The sequence below is a fragment of the Phodopus roborovskii genome, unplaced genomic scaffold (genome assembly GCF_943737965.1).
Source record: "Phodopus roborovskii unplaced genomic scaffold, PHOROB, whole genome shotgun sequence".
Lineage (NCBI taxonomy): Eukaryota > Metazoa > Chordata > Mammalia > Rodentia > Cricetidae > Phodopus > Phodopus roborovskii.
The window spans coordinates 11291760-11314729 of NW_026126416.1; the positions used below are offsets into that span (position 1 = coordinate 11291760).

The following is a 22970-nucleotide window of genomic DNA, read 5'->3' on the forward strand; positions in this document are numbered from 1 at the left end:
ACAACTGTCAACTTGATTGGATTTAGACTCTTCTAGGGGAAATGGCTCTGAGTGTATCTATGTGGGTGTTTCTAGAGGAATAATAACTCACTCCAAAGTCAAGAGCTATCATCTCATTGACAGAGGTTTTGAACTAACCTAAAAGGGTACAAAGGGAGAAGGTGAGCTGAGCACTAGCATTCACTTTTTCTCTTTCTTTTCATAGTGAACATACTATGAACATGTGCCTCACAATCTCATTACATGCCTTCTCATCTACGATGGACTGTACTCTTAAACCGCAAGCCAAAATAACCTCCCCCTTTCCGTAAGTGGTTTCGCTAGGCATTCTGGCACAATGAGAAAAGTAACTACTACAATAAGTGAGAAAGAAACATTTATATATTAAACTGATGGAATATGAGGGTTAAATTTGTTATTGAAGAATAATTTAATTTATCACAATTTTATCATTCATATATTTTGGCTGGAAGTTCAAGGACTCCATTGTAGTTCAATGTAAGGAACACTGTTTTAAATTTGTACTAAAAGGTTTCCTGAGGTAGAGGAAGACCAGCAGAATAAGTAGTGAATTAGATGGTGAGTATGCAAAAGAAACTGCTGGCAATATCATCTTTCCCCTCTTGACAAAATTTAAAATAACAGAATTGAAACCGAATGAGCACTTTCAGAGTGAAGTCACTGTTCTAACTTGAAGTCACAGGCACTTATTTTTCAGATATCATTGTGATGCCATGGTCAGGCTCTGAAATTAAGGCAATTTATTTCCAGACATTCAAACTTTCGTTGTTGTGAAATGTTAGAGATGGCAAGATGGAGATAATTAGTGAAAGCTAAGTAACTTGCTCATGTCACATGAATAAATGTTAGGATAATTTTTTGAGTGTACTGATTTAAGTCAAATCATAGGTTATATTTTAGCTGCAGAAAACATGGTACTCACTTGAATTAGTCTATTTCTGAGGTGTCTTGACTTACTTATTTAGAAGGAATCCCTTTATTAAGTTTTATAAAAAATTGGATTTGGCCCACACTTAAGAGTCACCTGGCACTCTCATGATGAGCAATTACCCATTGCTATAGGGTCTCCGATTAAAAATTTTCATGATTCAACACCAGAAAGTTGCAGGTGGGTGAGCAAGTTATTAACTAAATTCAAAGTGCATCAAAGGACCAGATTGAAAACTGGTTGGTCTGGTGATTTCTGTCATGTGAATGGCTGAATTAGATTGTTCCACAGCAAACAAACTGATGTCTCAGAGAGCAACAACAACAACAACAACAACAACAACACACACACACACACACACACACACACACTCACACACTCACACACTCCACAAATAATCACCTTGGTGAGGTTGTTCCTCTCTTTCCTTACATCATTTTGGGAGTTGGAGTGTTTTTAATTTCCTTTTAATATAGTATCAGCTTTGAGTCTATATTAATAGATCGATATCATTCTGGATGAGGGGCTCTTAGCTTTGTCATGTTTTTCTGTTCCTTCCAGATTTTCTTAAGAAGTAGTTGAGGTCACCACTGTTGATCAAAACCGCAGATGCCAGGAAATGAGAGGGAGATTGAATCAGGATCCAGTGAAATCTCAGCAGATTAAAATGAATTCTCACAAGTTGAAAAATTCAAGTCAAACTAAGTTTCTTGTTTTAGGATAAACATGCCAATCCAAGAGTGGACTCATTAGTGAATGTGAGAAGGACCTAAAAGGTCACTGTAGGTTTAGCACTAGTCAATAATAAGCATTATGACTTCCAGGAAAGGCTAAAATGATCCTAGCATGATTACGAGGAGAATAGTTTTGAAAATATGGGAAGATACAAGCAGTGGCTGTTGTCTGCTGTTATCAGAGTGTGACTAGATGATTCATGTAGCTCTGAGTCTGAGAGCTATGTTTGGGAATGCTTGGAAAAGAGGTACCCAGGCTAGTTAAGAAACCTGGAAGGAGTTAAAAATGTTTGTTCTAGAAAGTCCAGGATGTGTATAAATTTTGAAAAGTTGGAAAGGTGTTCAGGAAGAATATGAAGTCCTTGGCTCCAAAGAGTGGAACCTGGATTGTGGATAAAGATTACAAGGTAGTTTTGTGTTTTTGTGCTTATTTCGGTTGTGAGCCTAGCCTTTAATGGCTGAACCATCTCCTCAGTTCCTTTGTGGTTATTTTAAGGAAGAGATTTCCTTTTGTCTATTTGTGTGTCCTTTACCTTTTCTTTATTTTCCCCTTTTAATTTCTACATTTTCTCTCTGGGAATTTATTTATTTATTATTTCATTTAATTAATTTTTTTTTGGCCAGAGAGTGGTGGTGCCTTTAATCCTAGCACTTGGGAGGAAGAGGCAGGCAGATCTCTGAGTTTGAGACCAGTCTGGTCTACAGAGTGAGTTAAAGAATAGCCAAGGCTACACAGAGAAACCTGTCTTGAGCTTCCTCCATCAAATAAATTATTTTAAAATTTTCATTGTTTTTTTTGAGAATTTTGTTTAGTGTATTTGATTGTTAATTCCTTCCCCCACTCCACCCAGATCCTCCCCCATTTCCCTACTCATCCAACTTTCATCTATCTATCTATCTATCTATCTATCTATCTATCTATCTATCTATCTATCCTGGAACTCACTATGTAGCTCAGGCTGACCTTAAGCTTGCCATCCTCCTGTCTACACTTTCTTGGTTCTGTAACTACAAGAATGCTTTATAAAACTTGGATATATTTTTAAGGTTTGTTGTTGTTTTCAGAGAAGTTTATGTGTGGACCATCTCAGTAAATGAAGTCAAAGAGATTCTTGCTGGATGTTGGCCCATAGGGCTTTGGAAAGTTAAGAGTGGGGTTTGTAGAATAGTGGTCTATAGGTTTATAGTCATTTTTTTTTCACCTGATAGCTTAGTGTCATGAGCATGTTGATTCATAAACATAGCTGGATGCTAATCTTTCTGCAATGCACAGATTTTTGCATAACAAGCTACATGGTTTTGTTGGCTTCAATTTGCAAGGTAGCTTCAATTTCTTTGGCTGTGCTCAAGTACAGGTTCTTTCATTCTGATTTTAATTACTGACATTAATTCTCAGATCACACATTTCTCTCTCACTCTCTCTGTGTATGTGTGTGTGTGAATATATCAGCTTTTCTAAACATACTATCCACGTGTTGTTTTTAAGGCTTCAATCCACTCTGAGGGACTACAGAGTGTGTAAAAGTGGTTTTCAGGTAGTGCTTTGTCTCTGTTTTCCAAAGAACATTTAACTCCATTTTGAATGCAAATGCAAATACAGAATGACTAGCCACATTATTGTGAATATACCCTACACCACCTGTCCATCACCATCCATGAGTCACAGACTGGAGGTAAACATAAATAATTTCTAAGACTAACAGTGTCACCCTATACACTTATCAAAGTTGACTGTGATCATATGAGTTCATATGAGGCCTCTTCCTTGGGGTTCATATTTGCTTCTGTGTGGCCCACCCCAACTTGAAACATTTCCCTGGTCTTTCTTGGCCTTCAGTTTCTGATCCCTGGTGGACAAGGACTGGATGGCATGAAGAATTGGGCTTATTTAAAATTCAGTTATTTCCCACCAATGGCAGTTTACAATGAATAGGATGTGGAGAAAGGGGGGCACTCCTTCACTGCTGGTGGGAGTGCAAACTTGTACAGCCATTTTGGAGATCAGTATGGTGGCTCCTCAGAAAAATGGGAATCAGTCTACCTCAAGATCCAGCAATTCCACTCTTAGGCATATACCCAAAGGATGAACATTCATACAACAAGTTCTGTTCAACTATGTTCATAGCAGCATTATTTGTAATAGCCAGATCCTGGAAGCAGCCTAGATGCCCCTCAACTGAAGAATGGATGGAGAAAATTTGGTACATTTACACAATGGAGTATTAATCATCAGGAAAACAAAACAAAACAAAACAAACAAACAAACAAAAACCAATGGAATCTTGAAATTCTCAGGCAAATGGATAGAACTAGAAGAAACAATCCTGAGTGAGGTAACCCAGTCACAAAAAGACAAACATGGTGTGTACTTGCTCATATATGGATTTTAAACATAGAGCAAAGATTAACAGCCTACAATCCAGACTGCCAGAGAAGCTAGGAAACAAGGAGGACCCTGAGAAAGACATACATTGGAGACATACATTGTCCCCTGGAAAAGGTGAAAAGGACAAGATCTCCTGAGCAAATTAGGAGTATGGGGAGGAGTTAGGAGGAAGAGGAGGGGAGAAGAGGAGCAGGGAGGAGAACAAGAGGGATCAGGAATCAGGAGAAGAATAGAAAAGAGCAAGAAAAGAGATACCTTAATAGAGGGAGTCATTATAGGTTTAAAGAGAAACCTAACACTAGTGAAGTGTCCAGAGAGCTACAAGGATGACCCCAACTAATAATCTAAGCAACAGTGGAGAGGCTACCTTAAATGCCCTTCCCCAATAATGAGATTGATGACTACCTTATATGCCATCCTAGAGCCTTCATCCAATAGCTGATGGAAGCAGAAGCAGACACCCACAGCTAAGCACCAAACTCCTGGAATCCAGTTACTGAGGGAGGAGTGATGAGCAAATGAGTCAAAGCTGGGGAACCCCATAGAAACAGCTGACCTGAACAAGGGGGAGCTCCTGGACCCCAGACTGATAGCTGGGAAGCCAGCATAGTATAGAACTAGGCCCCTTGGATGTGGGTGTTAGGTAGGAGGCCTGGACAGTCTATGGGGGCTCTGGTAGTAGATCAGTATTTATCCCTACTGTACAAATAGAGTTTGGGAACCCACTCTCCATAGAGAGATACTTTCTCAGCCTGGACCCATGGGGGAGGGCCTAGGCCCTGCCCCAAATGATGTGACAGACTTTGATGATCCCCATGGAAGGACTCACCCTCCCTGAGAAACAGAAAGGGTATGGGATGGAGGGTGTGGTGGGGGGAATGGGCAGATGGGAAGTAGAGGGAATGATAAGATTGTTTTAAGTTAAAAAAATGTAAAAAACTGCACAAAAGACAAAAAACTCAGTTATTTTCAAACACCATGGCTACAATGTTTTCAGTTTTTTTTTTGTGTTGTGTGTACATACACATCATGGAGAGGTCAGAACACAACTGTGGGAATTGCTTCTTCTCCCATGAGGCGAGGTGAAGAAGCAGCTCAGGTGTGTCAGCGTTGATTGCGAGCACTTTCACATGCCAAGCCACCTTCCCAGTCCTCAAACATTGTTTTTCAGTAGAGGGAATCCCATTCCCATGCACCTCCCATACCAAATAAAATCCCACACTGAATCCAAATTTATAAAGCTTAGTGGAGCAGTTATTTTATTTGAATTAGATAACCTTCATCTCACCATCTAATATGTTCCCTGGGTGGAGAGATGGATTTCCAGAGCTTGGCTAACCTCAGGTTTGAAATTCTATTCTAAAAGACAAGGATACTAACATAGAAATGGTAGGTCTTCCAAGCATATTTTGGTATCAGTTTGAGGACAACCTCCATTCATCAGTGGGGAATAAAGATACACGAAGAAAGGATGGTGAATTGGTGAGACTATCTGGGTTTCTGTCCCAGCTTTGGATTCATCCAGTTGGGGAAGCTTCATATTTTTGGTGGCATCAAAGCCTTAAAAACCTAAGGGGAGGTCGAGAGACCTGCTGGTCCACAGCCCTCACAGAACAGAGATGGGAACTGAAGGTGTGAACTAGTTGCACTGGTTTAAGAAAACAACAGCTAGTCCAACTGGTCTTAGAAGTAGCATCCTTTTCTCCCAGATAGATAATCATTTGAGTTTATTGCTTTGCTGGGCTTCCATTTTCTGATGGGCTTTCTCATGTGGGTTCTCTAAGTCCTTACAACTAACACCCGTTAAGAAATTCTTTAATATCTGGAGATGGATTGTTCTCTTTCAGGGTATGGAAAATATTTTATCTTACCTGTTTCTTCTCTTTTTTTGTTTGTTTGTTTGGTTTTTGTTTTTAAAATTGCTGAATGAGACATGCTTACCATAGAGAAGATGGCAACTCTTCAATACAGATAATGGCAAGCCAATTGGATAAACTCCAGCAGTAGAGCTGCTATTCAGACGTGAATATAATCGTCTAGCTGCTGTTTGCTCATGTCTAGACCCAGCTTCATCCCCTTGTCCTCTTCTGAACCCACAAGACTTACATGTACCTTGAAATGACAGGGATTCAATTCCACTCACTTTAAAATATTCCCTTGATCGGAATTTCACAGCATCAAGCCCTTTTACAGATGAGAACATGATCATAAAAGTCTCATGGGCTAAACCAACTTAGAAACAATGGATGGGAGCTCTGAAGACTTAAAACCCTTTATGAAGAACCACAGATTCAAGCCTATCTTTGCTATCCAAAATGTTATTTTAGGAAATTTTAGTACTGAGATAGATTTTTATATACTTGTTCATGTTACCAATGAGGAATAGTCACAGTTGTCTCAGCTAAGTACTGAGTAAAATTCATTCCATTTGGAGCAGTGACTGGAGTGAGAAATTACTTTCTAGTTAGGGGTTGAATCTTTTTTTTTTTTTTTTTTTTTTTTTTTTTTGAGACAGGGTTTCTCTGTGGCTTTGGATGCTATCTGGGAACTAGCTCTTGTTGACCAGGCTAATCTCGAACTCACAGAGATCCGTCTGCCTCTGTACCTCTACCTCCCTAGTGCTGGGATTAAAGACACGTGTCACCTTTCTGGATAGGGTTTTGAATCTTAACAAAGAAATTATTTTAAGAATCTTGTTTTTATGAAAAATGAGAATATGTTAAGGATTCCATCAATACAAGCTGGATTTTTACTTTCCTTAGCTGGAATTTATAATTTTCTGCCATTGATTTCCAGAAACATTTATCTTTTTCTTGACTTCTTTAGTTCCTTAAAACTAAAAGGAGCCATGGGAGGTCAGTTTCCTCAGCACATCAGAGGCTCCTTTCTTGGTAACTTTGCCATGCAGTTGTGGAAACAGGTCTCCTTACTGAGACACTTCTTTGTTCAACTTGAATTCTCTGTATATGAAGGCATGTACATTATTCTCTCTCTCTCTCTCTCTCTCTCTCTCTCTCTCTCTCTCTCTCTCTCTCTCTGTGTGTGTGTGTGTAGTGTGTGTTTTGTATGTAAGTGTACATGTTTATGCTGATGTGTGTTTTTGACTGTGTGTGTTAAAGTCAGATGACAACTTCAAGTGTCATTTCTCACATATTATCTGCCTTGTTTTTTGAGACAATCTTTCATTGGCCCGCGGTTCACAATTAGACCAGGCTCTCTGTCCAGCAAACTCAGGGATCCTTGTGTATTCACTTCTCCAATACTCAAATTGTAAATAGAAATTATCAGTCTTTGTTGTTTTTCCCACCTGGAGTCTTGGGATGCATGGTGGATCTGCACGATCACATGATAAACACTTACTGACCTGACTATCTCCTCAGCCTTGGGCTTGAAATCCTAAGAGCTTGGTCCTCATCCTTCTCAGTTAAACTTGACTCCTTGTCTTACTGTTCACTGTCCAGCCCAGGCATAGCAATGTCCAGTAAAATTCATGCCGCCAATATAATTTTTCTTTGTTTTTTATTTTGTAAGTTTATCTACTTACCATGGATTTCAGTATCATTTGAGGATGATTGAAAAATAGACAAGAGTGAAAAGTGGAACAATACTGACATAATTGTAGGAAAGAACAGTTTAGTCTTTCAAATATGGCTGCATGAGGAGGTACTCACTGGATTCTTCTTCTTTGACTTCTGCACATCTGGTTACATGGTATGCCATGTTGCTGGCTCTTTTGCTGGTCTCCACTCATCTTCTCTGGGACCCTGCATTTTGTGATTTTTCTAGGTGTCATTCTTTTTACTCTTCTTGGTCTACTAGTAAAATTTCATAGGTAGTTTTAACTAGTACTCTCATGGCATTTAATTCTACCAACAAGTGGGTGAGTCCTAGGGCATGCCTCAACTTTGACTTCTCTCCTAGATCCTTATGGCCATTTGTTCATGTCACCTCTCTATTCATGTACTTGATAGGTGTTAACATGCTTAATACACTGCCTGCCAATTGCCCATTAACCTACTCCTGACTCTTTCTCAACTGAGGATTATTTCCACTCTGTAAGAAAGCAGGTCACTGTCTTTGGAGTCTCATCGCTTTCTCCTTCTCTCCTCATCTAACCCATCAACAAAAGCATGAGAAATTTGAAGATTCCCTCACAGAATATGCATGCCTAAATTACAGCAACTCTACTGCTTCTATCTAGATTAAGCTACCTGTCCTTTTCTCCTAAAACAGTGCATTCAGGTTGCCTAGATCTTCTTTTCCTCTGCTCCACTTTGTAACCTTTCTTTCCCCATAGGCTAAGACATTCTTAAACTCCCAGAGTTTATGACCTGACAGGTTAGCATGCCAAGATCGTGCCCTCTTTCTCCTCTCTGATCACATCTCTCCCTTCCTCTTTGTCTTATTTCTTTATAGCCTTCATACCATTCCTAGAGCCCGTCTTGCAGTCTTGCACACACTATGTATGCCTGGACCCCAGGTCTTTTCTTCTTGCTTGTTCTTCTGCCTAGATCCGGTATCTCCAGATATACACATGGATTGCCTCTTATCTCCTTTGACTCTATTTTAAATGTAACCTTACCATGGTAGCTAACCCTGGATGCTTTTTATAAACTAGGAGCACTCCTCCCACAGAGTGCTGTCTTCCTCCCTCTCTACCCTCTACATCCTTACAACACTTTGTCTTTTTATTTTTAAACCCCCAGTCATGGAGTTTTATGCCTTTCCATTTCATCCTCATTAGTACTCAAGCTTTGTGGGAGGAGGGCTTTGTTTTACTTACTGTTGTATCCCAGGACCCAGAACAGTGGCCAGCAGGTAGGTAGGGTTCTGTAAATATGTGGTTCATTGGTAAGCATCCAGATAAAAGAGTTTTATGGAGAGTTTAGTAAGCATACACAAAATACTCACTTAGAACATTTAATAGGAACAATTTTTAGGTGTATGAAGACATTTCTTTTTGTGTCTTGGGGACAGACTGGAAGAGAACTTGTTAAGGCAAGTCAGGAGTAAGTCGTTTTACATTCACTTATGCTTTTTTCTCAGGAAATCCTGAGAGTTTGCTCGTTCTTCTCCAGAAGTCTTTTTTTTTGTGATTTAGAAAGACTATACATGTGGCCCAGACATACCAGTGCACTCCTGGAGCCCCAGCACTCAGGAAGCCGAGGCGGAAGGGGTGAATTTGAGGCTAGGTTGGGATGCAGAGTGAATTTGAGGCTAGCTTGAGCTCTACATTACACACTTAGATTTCTCCCAATGAAGCTTCCATCTGCTGCAAGCCGTCTGGGTTTGCTCACTGCATCCCCCAGAGTGCTCCCTCCCCTTTACTATGGATAGCAGCAAGAATAGCAGCCATCATTTAAAAAAAATGTACGCACGTCTAGGGAAATAACCAGGCTTACTCACTGGCAGCTTTCCCCTGCCTTTCTGAAGCTGTAGTAAATACTTCTCCCCAGTTCCCCACAAATAGTTAATTATAGTATCAAGAGCAGAGCACTGAGGCAGAAAGCCAGGCACATCTGCAATGCCCAGAGGAGCAACTGGAAGTTGCTCTCTATTGGAAAATAAAACCAGTGAATTTAGGCAGAAGAGCTTTCTCCACCAACATGGACACATATGTAGGCATCTCCTTTTGATTCTACCCCCCACCCTCCCATCAGGTTCATCTCTGGGTGCTGCCAAGTCATCCTGAAAAACATCACTTATAAACACCTGCTGGACTCTTGACACAGTGTCTAGAAAATGAATTTGGCTGCCAGATGGGAGGCGAACCCAGGAGCTGCTCTCCACTTGGATCTCACAGCTTCAGCATCTGGGCTCAAAATGTGGTCAAGGTCATTAGCACAGATTCAGGCTTTCCCCCTGAGTTTAAAATGAGCTTTGGAGGAGACTGATGGGGGTGAGGCGAGGAGCTGGGTTGAGTAAGAAATAGCTTGACTCTGGAATAGCTACCTCTGAGTAAAAGAGACCTTTCTTGTAGTGCTAGATGGACCCCTCAGCCTTAGATCATCTTGAGGACATTACTTAGCTTCCCTTGACCTGACATATGTGAACATGATGATATGGGAATAGGGCAGAATAGGAAGTTGTGGCTGCAGTGGATCCAAACATGTTTCCTAAAGGGAAGGCAGGTGTTTGATGTGTTTCTGAACTCCAGGCTTACTTGCATAACATTTCTTTGGAGTCAAATGTGGGTTTCTTCCCTTTTCAGAAGACAATTTGAGCTAATTGGACATGCCAGCTGTGGTGGGCACTATGGTATTTTCTCGGGTCACTTTGAAGAAATACTCCAGCTGCTGAAGATGTCCCAGACTTTGCCCTTGACTCTGAATTGCCTTTGGCAGGAGGATGTGATTCATCTAAGGACCTTTAAGGAATACCAATCATCTGGTCAACATAGGAGCACACAAGCCTGCTTTCTTGTTACAAGTTGGTGTCTCACTGAAGGGACATCGCTGCTTCCAAATCTGTAGAATTGACTGAGGTAGCTGTTGCTAGCACATTCAAGGTCAGTGTTTTCTTGTGCTGACCCCTACCTACCTCATTCCTTAAGAAAACTGCACATGACTTTACTTTTCAGAATGTGTTTCTAGGAAATCCAAGTGAAGATACCATCTTTGTTTACTTTTTCATCGAGAAATCACACCTCAAGGATTGAATTCTAAAGCATGTAAAGTGGAAATTATGCATGGTTAAAATTATCTTTGAGAATCCCTTGGGGGAAGTTAGACATAAATATTGAGACAATATTCTACAAGTGTGGAAGTTTGGAACCTGGTCATGTCCCATTGCTCCCACAGCAGATGAAGTCTGTATTCAGGCAATATTTTGTACCTAAAGTATTATCTTCAAACTCTATAATCTCTCATCCAGAAACTGTGAGAGCCACTAGGAAACTGAGAGCAACTTTATGTTTAGCTATTCCCATTGTTCAGTTTCTGGCCACAGTGGGGCACAGAATAACCCAGCAGAGGAGGTGAGGCAAGCACCTGTCCTTATCAGTCCCCTCTTCCCTTTCCCATTCCTTTATGGCTCAACCTATTCAGTTAACCTAAATTATACAAGCCTATGGTATACCTTCTTTTTTTGGGGGGTGGGGGACAGGGTTTCTCTGTGTAGGAGCCCTTGCTGTCCTGGAACTCTCTTTGAAGGACAGACTGGCCTCAAATTCAGAGAGATGCACTTGCCTCTACCTCCCAAGTGCTAGGATTAAAGGCCAGAGCCACCATGCCCAGTTAGCCTATGGTATATCTTAGTATTTAAATGATATTATCTTTAACTTAGAGTTCAATTAGTGATGAGAACATTGTTTTAAAGAACTACAAGCTCATTAGCCATACCCATACCTATTGTGCTTTAGTAAGGGTCAGGATAAACAAATAGGCCGAATAGGTGTTTATTCAGGGAGAAATAACTTACAACCTAGACAGATGAATACCAGCAGGTTCTACTGGATGCTCTCCTCTCTTTGTCCAGCCAGCAAGAGAGCATTCCTCAGCTCCTCCACAGACTTAGTTCCACAGGTCACTTCCGCCCCTGGCTCCACCCCCCAATGGGCGTGGTCAGTGCCACAGAAGCAGACAAAGTGAATATCTCACTACAATTTCCCTTTTAGTCTAAAGAAAAGATTTAGGCTTGATACAAAACTACATACAAAACAGTGGCAATGGCAGTGACCATATCTCCAAGCGGGCAACATGCTGCTGGATGGCAGCATCGACCAAAGCAGTGAGCACAACTCTCAGTTCTGGTGGGAAAGGTAACCCCACCCCCACCATCTTGGATAGACCACTGCTAATACAACTGTGGCTTTCATTTTAGCAATGTTGTTACCAGATAAAAGACTCGTGGCCACAAAAAGATAAAGATTTACAGTAAAGACAGATTCAGATTAAGAAATACCTCTAAAGGTTAAGAATATGTTTTAAAATATATGTAGGCTTGGGAGAGAAAAAGAAAAAAGATAAAATGGTTAAAAAAAAAAGAATAAAAAGACAGAGGTAGCTGGGTATGGTGGCACACAGCTTTAATTCTAGCACTCAGGAGACAGAGGCAAGCAGATCTCTGTGGTATCAAAGTAAACCTGGTATACAGAGTTAATTCCAGGACAGATAAAAGTTACACAGAGAAACTCTGTCTCAAAAAATAAAAAAATAGAAATAGAAAAAAAATAAAATAATGAAAAAGCCACATAAAGATGGAAAGCACAGAAAAAGTTTGGATACTATATGCTATTCTGTTGTCTTTATAAATCGTTTGCCTACTGAGGAAATAACAACTGTTAAAAGAAATGCTGCTAAATTAATCCGATTCATATATTTTAAAAATGATTTAACTTTAAAATTTAAGTCTATGGACAGATTACTGGGGAAAAGGATTTATATTTTTGTTTCCACAGAAAATGAAAAGCTATGGATTCTTTCCAGGCTAATATGGTTTGATCAAGCCAGACCCCCTAAAACAGTGACCCAGATGATCCAACATTCAAAACAATTGGGACAACGTAGCCTTAGAAACTACAGTCAAGATTTCTATGTCTTCTTAGGAACCCCCATGACAACGCCCCCTACCAGCAGGAAACAATTAAAAAAAAAAGATATCCAAATTCCAAAATATTGTTTATAAATATTTGTTTTCATTTAAATGGGGCTGGTTATAAATGGTTAATGACCACAACCAATCTCTTTAAAGGTATAAAGGAAATTGTGGTATAGATATGAATACTTTGTTTTGGAATGGATTTTCATTTATTGATACAATTTAAGGTCAATTTTGTGATATGCATATTTCGCCTCTTATTTAGGTATTGTGTTTATATAGCTCTTTCAGAAATGTAATGTGTAACTCAGTAAAGATTATAGATAGTTACCTATAATAGTCAAAACTTATAGTTAAGTTAGTTAGGTTTTCTAGATATACAGAGATATGTTTGAGATAAGACATTTTTCAAACCTTTCAAAGACCTACAGAATATGGCATTTAAAATGGTTTAGGGATTTTCTTGACAATGAGACTTAACTGCTCCTGACAATACCACCTACATCAGAAAGGAAGATGGACATCGAAAAAAACGCGTTATGGAGCTACTTCCAAAATCGTAAAACTAACCATTCGGGCAAGAGACTACTCTTGTCTGGACTGTTTGACTTTATACTATATAAACTGGAGATGCAGGACCCACAGGAAAATGACTGCTGATACAAGATGGACATTGCTATAGGGTTCTTGCTTCATGGAAGAGTCTGCCAGACAGTCCTCAGGATACAGAAAAATGACTGACAATCTGCCAATAAAGATGGACAGTTTAAAGTTTCCTGCTTTGCTGAGGAGTCTGCCAGACACACTGTGGCCTATAGGTAGAAGATGGAACATTACAGAAGAACTTTGGATGACTAACCAGGTAATGAGTTGTCTCTGTCATTTCTAGAATTTCTATATTTTCTAACCTTCTATGGTCTTTGAAGAACTGAAGACAAATAGTTATGGTTATAATTTCCCTTAATTAGGATTGAAAATCAGTTACACATAAGACTTTACATTCACAAAAATAGGATAGATGATAGAATATTTTCTTTAAATCTTGCTAAATGTTAATGGACTAAATATTGTTAACTGTGGTTCTTGTTTGATAACTGTTTTGTTATATATTTTGCTATATTAAGGTTAAAACCCTTCTTTTTATTTTAGACAGAAAAGAGGAGATGATGGGAGATGTCATTCTATAAATATGTTTCTCGCATTGGTTAATGAACAAAGCACTAATGGTTAATAGGAAAGCATGATAGAAGGGACTAGGAGACAAGGAGGAGAGAGGTAGTAGTAGGGAGGAGATCCAAGATGGAGGACTGAGAGAGCAGAATGCCAGCCCCTCTCTCTGGTAAGATGAGACTACGTGGAAGTACTTAGAATAATAGAAATGGGTTAATATTTAAGACAGAGCTAGACGCTAAGAAACTAGTAACTGGCCAACAGAATTATATCAAATACAGAGTCTCTGTGTGTTATTTGGGGCTGGCATGGCAGAGGGACCTGACTGGCCGGGGAAAAACCTACTCTAAACACGTACCCACTTAGCTTTTTATTTAAATACATCCTACTATTGGAAAGGTAACTGACTTTATTTACTTCTCCATAAATAATGGCTATGTGATCCCAATGACATTTACCCCCTCAGAATTTATTTTGTCTAAATGATAAAATTATACTGTAAAGTTTCAAGGCAAAGAGCTCATCAGAGCTCATCCATGTTTCCTTCAGACTCTTCCTTTCCTTAATACTTTGTGCACAGGAGCAGGGAAAATTAATTTATGACATAGCAATCTGTGACAGAACAATGCTGTGGAACAGTTAAGGCCCTTTGTAATCCATGTAACTTTTGTTAAGTCTCAACCTGCTCTTGCTGCAATTGATGCTACAAGGAAATGGGAATTTGAAGAGGTAGCAGTTGACAGCCTCTAGAATAAAAGTTTTATACAAATGCAAAATGCTAGTAGGACTATTGCACTTCTTGTTAAAATGAGATCTATAACCCATCATGCCCCTAGTTATGTCTCCTAACAAGTAAATATACAGGTAAGCCTATGCTCCTCCTTTTCTAAAGAAGATAGTCAGGAAAGTCAGAGGCCGAGGATAGAACAAAGCAAGACTGGTTAAAAAAATGTCGATATTCTACTGTACTCATAGATTGGTACCCAGGCCAGGCTTCCTTCAGTAGTTCATGGGAGAAGATGCAGAGACTTACAGCTAGATATTAGGCAGAGCTCATGGAATCCCACAGAAGAGGGAACAAGGGATTGTAGGAGCAAGAGGGGTCAAGGGCATCACAAGAACACAGCTCACAGAATCAATTAGGCAGGGACTGAAGCAGCAACTACTGAGGCCTACATGGGTCTGTGCTCGGTTCTCTGTATATATTATGACTGTTTAGCTTGGGATTTTTGTGGGACTCCTCACAGTGAGAGTGGGGTGTCTCTGATTCTTTTGCCTGCACTTGGGAGCTCTTCCTCCCACTGGGTTGCCTCTTCCAGCCTTGATATGAGGGTTTGTGCCTGGTCTTATTGCATCTTGTTACACTGTGTTTGGTTGATATCCCTGGGAGGCCTGCTCTTTCCTGAAGGGAAATGGGGGGATAGTGGACCTGGGGAGAGAAGAGGATAAGGGGTCAACTGCAAGGAGTAGAGGGTGGAGGAAACTGCCGTTGGGACGTATTATATAAGAGAAAAATTAAAAAAAAAATATCCTGAAGGGAAAGGACGCAGTTCCTAACCATTTCTTTGAGCAGAATCCCAAGATAGGAAATGCCACCATTCTAGCAGTAAGGACTATGAGGGAAAATAGTCTATTTGTGAAAATATTCTTTTCATCACTGTAAATCCAAGAAATAATTGTGGCCAGAACCAAAGTCCTTTCCAAAGACCTGCTCTTATTTAAAAAACTGATCACCAATTCCAGGTCTTTGAAAAGAACTGGGAGCTGATAGTTTAGCAGTTGTGACAAAATTTTATGTAACTTATATGGGAAGGAGGCACATGAATTTCTCGACTTGCTGTGAACCACTGAGGTTCCATCGATTTTTTTTTTAAATTTTTCAGAAGTTGTGTGTGAACTATGGCTGAATTGCTATATCATGGCTGTATTTTTAAGGGTTCCTTCATGGCTCACTTTTATTTTTTTCTATCTGAGTCTACACATAGCTGAGTAAGAATTTCACTAATTATGGTTAAATCACTGCACTCAATTAGTTGTCAGTGCATTAGTGTGTCAAGTCAGGAAAGAACCTGCAGCAATTACAAGGCATTCTCAATTTTTGTCAGCAACCCAAGTGTCAATTGTGATGATAAACTCATCTATAAAAACAATATCTATTATCCTATTGTTTAAATCACATGAACAAAGAAATTAGCTCACACTATTACAAGCAAGTCACATGAATCATGCCTAGCTTACTTCAAAGAATAGCAAGTTCTCTCTTGCTTTGGTGATAAGGCTGTGAATGTTTGAAGTGATTCTATTATCAGCAGAAACAAACTTTTATGCGTTATTGGAGTTCCAGAAAAATGTCACCAATATGTTAAAAAACAGACTGTTAAAAAAATGTCTCAGAGCCGGGCATTGGTGGCACATGCCTTTAATACCAGCACTTGGGAGACAGAGGCAGGCAGATCTCTGTGAATTGAAATCCAGCCTGGTCTACAAGACCCAGGACAGGTTCCAAAGCTACACAGAGAAACCCTGTCTCAAATAAATAAATAAATAAATAAATAAATAAATAAATAAATAAATAAATAAATAAGGCTCAGATCATGTGACTGAATGCTGGACATATAGGAAGAGGAAGAATCTAGGAAATTTCACCCTTTTTTGGGACATGAGAAAAAGGGCATGCTTTCAATGGACTAGCAGTTCCCTTGCCTCGCATCCCTCTTTCTTATTCCAAAGATCCGGCCCAAGGCTTCATATATTAGGCTAAGTGCTCTAATGCTGTCCTTTCTGGTCCTTTCTGGAAGTTTCTGAAGTATAAAACTAAAACAGGTTTTAAAATGAGTTTTTGGGGATAATTGTATGATCTAGTAGATTACTTAGAAAATAAAATGCATGCACATTGTAATCTTAAGTCAAATATATCTTCTCTCAATAAATAAAGCATAGATTGTTTCATCAAACCACTTAGCTTCCCTTTGACGAGAGTCTGTTGTTCATAAAGTAGTGTGAGTTCCCTTTGCATTTCAGTTATATTTTTCTTTAAAAAATTCATGTATAAACTAGATAGGAGAGAGCTGTGGAACAAGCATCATTTTAAATAAATCTCATCTCCAATAGCTTTTCAAGGTCTTTCCGAATTTATGGGGCTTTGATATGTTGACTTTAGACCACAATTAGGTTTGACTTTGAGATTTGCTGACACTGCTCTAAACAAGTCAGACAAATCTCAGAGAGGTTTTAAAATGGCAGTGAGTATTTGGGCAGTTTTTTGAGTGTGGTATTGAAAATGCATTTTTATTTTTATTGTTTCATCCCAGATTTTGATTTATCACATCTTCAAATCCTGTTCACCATCACCTAAACTTTGCAGATGCATATGTATATTGTTGTGTCATGAGTATCAATATACTTAGGAAGAAACTATATAATATTTTAGAAAATAAAAAATAGTTTATCGTGAGAGTCATTGGGGTAAGCTTGGAAGAAGTGAAATAGCAACTGTTTCCCTCTACCCGTGATTATGAACACATCAAAAGGCATATGTGTGTGTGTGTGTGTATAAGCAATACTATTTCATTATTTAAAACTGAGAGTTGAAAATCATTCATTTATTCAGCCATCACTTGTTGAAGTTCTACTGTGTATTTAGATATAGACTATCTAAAGGCACTGCAGAAATAAACAACACACAAGCTTAAGTCATGACACTCAATAGTATACTAATATGTTCACAGAGAAAAATAACTGGAAGAAAGCATGCTTTTGAAATAATACACATGTCTGCATATTATTGGGTGTATTAAAGGTGATACTTCAGAACCCCCTTTTATCCAGCTTTCACTAACATTAAGTGGAATGGACATTGATGAAGTTTCTATCCTAGAGCCAACCCAAATAAAAACAGAAAGCTGAGGTATCCATCCATCTTTCTGTTTATCCGCTACTTGTTTTTCTCGTATGTATTGTGTGTGTATGTGTGTGTGTGTGTTTGTGTGTGTGTGTTGGTAATGAATACTGGTTTCTTAGTCCAAAAAGTTGCCTAGCTGAATGTAACCCCAAGATCTTGTAATAGATCAGCCCTTATTTTGCATACATGCAGTTCTTTGGGATTTATATTACCTTTTACAGGTCACAGACAGTGAGTGAAGGGACCAGGAAGGATGGTGCTGAGGAGACTTGCATAGTTGTGATCAGTTGGTATAGGATGGGACTTTTAACATTTTCAAATCATGAGTATTTTGTAGTCAAGATTTTTTTTTCTCTGTGAGTCTGAGTACCAAGAAATATAAAATAGCTACACAAACTATTTTAAGATAGTTTTTCTGGTACATTTATAATTTTAGCATTTAGTAAAGATGAGGGTGAATTTGCATATTGAGATAGATATTTGCATACTTAGATATATTTGTTTCTGCTTAAAGTATTAAATCTTGACTAAATATTTGATTAAGCATTTTTAATGTTTCTCAGAGTTGATGGATGCTTTTATTTTATAATTGGCCTCTTTTCATAAACACGTAGTACAAAATGGTGTTTAGGGCTGTTATATAAATTGTTGGAAATTCTGCCTCAGCCAAAATTAATTCAATGATTTTTTTTTTTGAAACTCAAGTCATCAGCTCAAATAGCAATTTTTAAAGTCAAATATTATAATACAATACAATCTAATGATATACCAATTTGATGCATGCTGAGAAATGCTGGTAGGGAAATACTAAAAGTCTTTGTTTTCCATCATTAAACCATTATATTTCTGTATGCGAAGAAAACTTACAGTAAAACACTGCAATTTATAACAGAAAAAGTGCTTGAATTTGAGCTGAGGTGTGTGGTTGTTCGAATGAAATTAGAATCATCGGCCTCATATATTTTAATGCTTGGTCTCCAGTTGGTAGAGTTGTTTGGGAAGGATTAGGGTGTCTGGTCTTGTTGTAGGAGATGTGTCACTGGGGACTAGCTAGCCTTGAGGTTTCAAATGACTGTGCTTTTGTGTATCTCTGCTTCATGGCTGCAAATCAAGATGTGAGATCTCTGTTCCCCCACTAAGCCATCATGGACTCTAACCCTCTGAACCTGTAAGTCAACTAAATTTAAATTATTTCTTTTATAATTTGCTTTGGTAATGGTGTTTGATCAAAGCAATAGAAAAGTAATTAAAACAGTGTGCCAGGCAGTATTGGTTGGCATTGCATTTGTGTGACAAAGTATACATATACGTCAGAACCAGGCTGCAGTGAAATTACCTGGCATAATATGGGCACAGGCTGCCAGAAACACCTTAGATTCATTGTTCATTTGGCTGTCATATGGTCAGAAACCTTTTCTGTTGTTAATTATTTTATATTTCCAGTATTTATTTGCAGAACCCCATGTGGGCTGCAGCATGCAATTTGAGAGGCTATGGTCTAGAAGACATTTTCAGAGAAGGAAGGAACAACTTACTCTTAAATTATGGCTCATGAATAACAATTTGCATCATCTATGCAAGAGATGAGAGCCTGTATCAACTATTCTTCAAGTTTTGCAGACCATCCCCCTTTTATTTCTCTATTATTTATTTTCATTTTGCAATCTGATGGTAAATGCTTAGTAACCCTGTCTTATTGCGGTAAATAAGGATCAGGATAAACAAATAGGCCGAATAGATGTTTAATCAGGGAGAAATAACTTACAACCTAGACAGATGAACACCAGGAAATTCAACCCGATCCTCTCCTGTCCGAGTCACTCCAGAAAAAGAGAGCGCCTTCCTGGCCCCCTCCGACCTCCTTCCTCAGGTCACCTCCGCCCATCGCTCCACCCCCCAATGGGCGTGGTCAGTGCTACAGAAGGACTACCTCACTACACTGTCTTACTTAGGGTTACTATTGCTGGGATAAAACACCATGACCAAAACAATTCAGGGAGGAAAGGGTTTATTTCACCAGAGCTTTCATATCATTATTCCCCATTAAAGAGAGCCAGGAAAACAAATAAAACAGGGAAGGAACCTGGAGGTAGGAGCTGATGCATCCAGATCTTATGGGGGCATTTTTTCAGTTGAGGCTACCTCCTCTCTGATGATTCTAGCTTGGGTCAGTTGACATAAAACTAGCCTGCACAAATCCTGAAGCTGGCATACCTACAAGGTACAAATGCTTGCCTTATTGCCAAAATATACGCTTGCATTTTTGTTAAGTTTTATAAAGCCTTAGGGTGAATTTTCACATTGCTACTTTTGCAATAATTACCAATGATTTTTGTTTAAGAATAGTGTCTGCTAATTCTGACTTGTGCAGATACCTAACATTATATGTCCACAAGAATATCACACAGAAAAGAGAGAAGTCTTAATATAACATTTTGGAATGTAGCAGTTGTAAGTAGAGTTCTTTTTCAAAAAAACCCCAAAACAACTTTTGTTGTTGTTATTGAAGATGTCTGAGAACTTCAGGCTCTATTTATTCCCCTAAAATGAATTTATTATTGGAATTAAGGTTACTTAATCTTGCCTAGGTTCCCTGATGACTTCTGTGGGCCTTTATGAGCAGGACAGAAGTCTACTTCTACTAGGTCCAGGCAGTTTGGCTACTAGGACACTTAAAATGCATGACAGAAGGGAACAGATGCCCCTGTTAGTAATAAAAGGTAATGTTTTGAGAAGAAAGACAAATGAATAGAATTACCAATGTGAAATCTTTCTTTATTACCAATCCATCTCATTATCTTCCCTTTTTGTAAACATTACACAGCACCAAGAATCACCATGCTAAAGATCATTTCAAATGAAATAATCTCAGCTTAGTGACATCACATAATCTCCCTGATCCAAACAATGGCTTTTCAAATAGCATGTTCTTCAGTTCTTCATTCAGACTGCCTGGGCTTACAAGTATCTCTCTGTTTTTCTTCATTCCTTTTGAGTATGTGGGAGGGAAATGCTTTTGAACTATTGAAGTAGAAAAACTAACACAGCTTCTGTATCATTATAATAGTGAAAGGAAACTTATTGGCCATCATAGGTAAGCTGGGGCATGTTTGACATGAGGGACAAACAGTTTCATAGGGTACCTTGGTGGTCCTTACCCAGTGGTACCTACTTGTATTAAAAATGATATTAATAATTCCCTTCCAATGTGCTCAAAGGTGTCCCTGGGCAGTTAGTCTGGCCAAGTACAAGGCTATGAAAGAGAGCTCTTCACTTAGGTCATGGTGGTGACTTATACAACATTCTCAGCATTAGACACTTGGTCTTTATTGCAAAGGCAATGACAACATTCTCCTCAGGCTGTGTGGAAAGACCCCTGTTAAGGAACAAATCAAAAGTGCCAGTGAGCCTTTATTTTTTAATTAAAGCTCCAATTAAAACTGATAGAATGTTCATCTGTTTCAGAAGAATAAAGCCCCAGATCTATTTATTAAAAGGGACTTTGTACAAACCCCTAACTCAAACATCTCACTCACTTAAGAGTCATAAGAAAGAGGTTGCACTGCCTTCAAACCAGAGACAGAAACTTGACCTTGGTGTACTTTGCCTCTTAGAACTTGGCTAAGAGAAACCAAAATACCCTCAGTGGGATAAGTGTATAGGATGGGTAGTTTGAAATTAGAGGAGGACGTGTGTCATGATGGCTAACGTTCCTGCTCTGAAGAGAAAGAACAGGAATACTGGAGAGAAACTCCTCATGGCTAAGATCCTACATATGATTAAAAAAAAAAAAAACACACCAAATTTTAGCTGTCCAAGGGAGTCAAAAGTAAGATCTGGAGTCTAAGAATGAAATAAAAAGTAGAGGTAAAAGATGGAGGTCATGGACATTGAGAGACAGCTGAGTTCTCTTTGTATCAGATGGAGACTCATAAGTGTCACAACATAGAGAGTGACCGGTCACAGTGTGCCTAGCCTTAGTGGACACATCTGCTGTACAATCCCATCACCAAGACTCAGGGAACATCAAGAAAGAAGGTGGCAGGAAGATTACAAAATCCAAAGGACAAGCAAGTCTTCTGTGAGATTGTATCTCCTAGAAATGACATGGAAGATGTATACATGAGACCTTAGCAATACGGTTTCCTAAGCAAGACCTGAGCAAGGACAACACCAATAGACATCCTAACATAAAGGAGGAAGAATCAATCATATATATATATATATGAATGACACTAAGTTGACTTAACAGGTTATATTTATATTCAAGTGTTTTTTTGTAGGAAAATAGCAATAAATAAAAAAAAAAGAGTTCATGAATTAGAGAAGGAACAAAGGGGAGGGGATTGATTGAAGGCAGGGAAGGAAAGGGGGGAAATGGTATAACAATTTTAATTAAAAATATTACTAAAATAAAAAGTAGATAGCTGAGGAGTGAAGACCACATGGGTCAGTAGAAGAATATACAAGGGAAGATGACTGATTGAGGTTTGGGCTGCAGCCATGCATGGATACTGAGACACCCACTGACTGTGGAGAGATGACCATCATCTACTGGTCTACATATTGTTCTGTTCATAATATGAAACACAGGACGTTTCAAAGAACGAATTTGCCAGTACAAACCTTTCATAAAAAATCCAGTATATCACTGTGTGTCTTTCCATTAATCACAGGCCAAAGCATGTTTCCAGGCAATCTGCAATCTTCATGTTATAAACAGAAGGCAACAAAGCACCCGAGTTTCATCCCCCATTCCTGCACATGTGGCCTAGGGTTATTTACTATGCACAAAATGGGAGCAGTGAGTCTATGGTGTCTTTCTTCTAACATCTCCTGCCTGCCCTTTGTATACATTGGGTGAGTTTTGGTGTGGTAGTGGATATCAAGATGAAGGTTTCTGGGCAGAACTCACCCTGGGGTCCCTCTCCAGCTGCCACTTGTGGTGTAGGCTGCGTCTTCTTTTGGCCTTTGCAAGGCCATTGTGATAAAAGTGATACAGGCCCTCTGCAAAGGGGAGCTGTGGAAAGCCAAACAGACAGGATGGTTAGTTTCCCGATTGGTACCAGGATAGAAACATGAAGCAGGAACTGTGTGAGGACATAGTTCAAATCTGCTGTTAGACCCCAACCTCTGTGATCTTACTTTCCTCACTGTCTCTCTGGTACCCATTTCTTCCCTTCAAATGCCCTTTATTCTTCCAAGTTTTTACATTCCTGTCTTCACACTCATACATTGAATTCTCCAACCTCTTCTATTAGAAAGTGTTTATACACCACACAGTGCCCAGTT

The 22970-nt window shown here is 39.1% G+C and overlaps 1 protein-coding gene across 1 annotated transcript in view; it reads right to left on the reverse strand.

The window, feature by feature from the left end:
* Pcsk2 (proprotein convertase subtilisin/kexin type 2) overlaps positions 1-22970 on the reverse strand; it is a 240671-nt gene that overhangs the window by 180919 nt on the left and 36782 nt on the right. The window contains exon 2 of the mRNA XM_051183273.1: positions 22594-22698. Coding sequence (XP_051039230.1) covers positions 22594-22698 — 105 coding nt within the window. The remainder of the gene's footprint in view (positions 1-22593; positions 22699-22970) is intronic.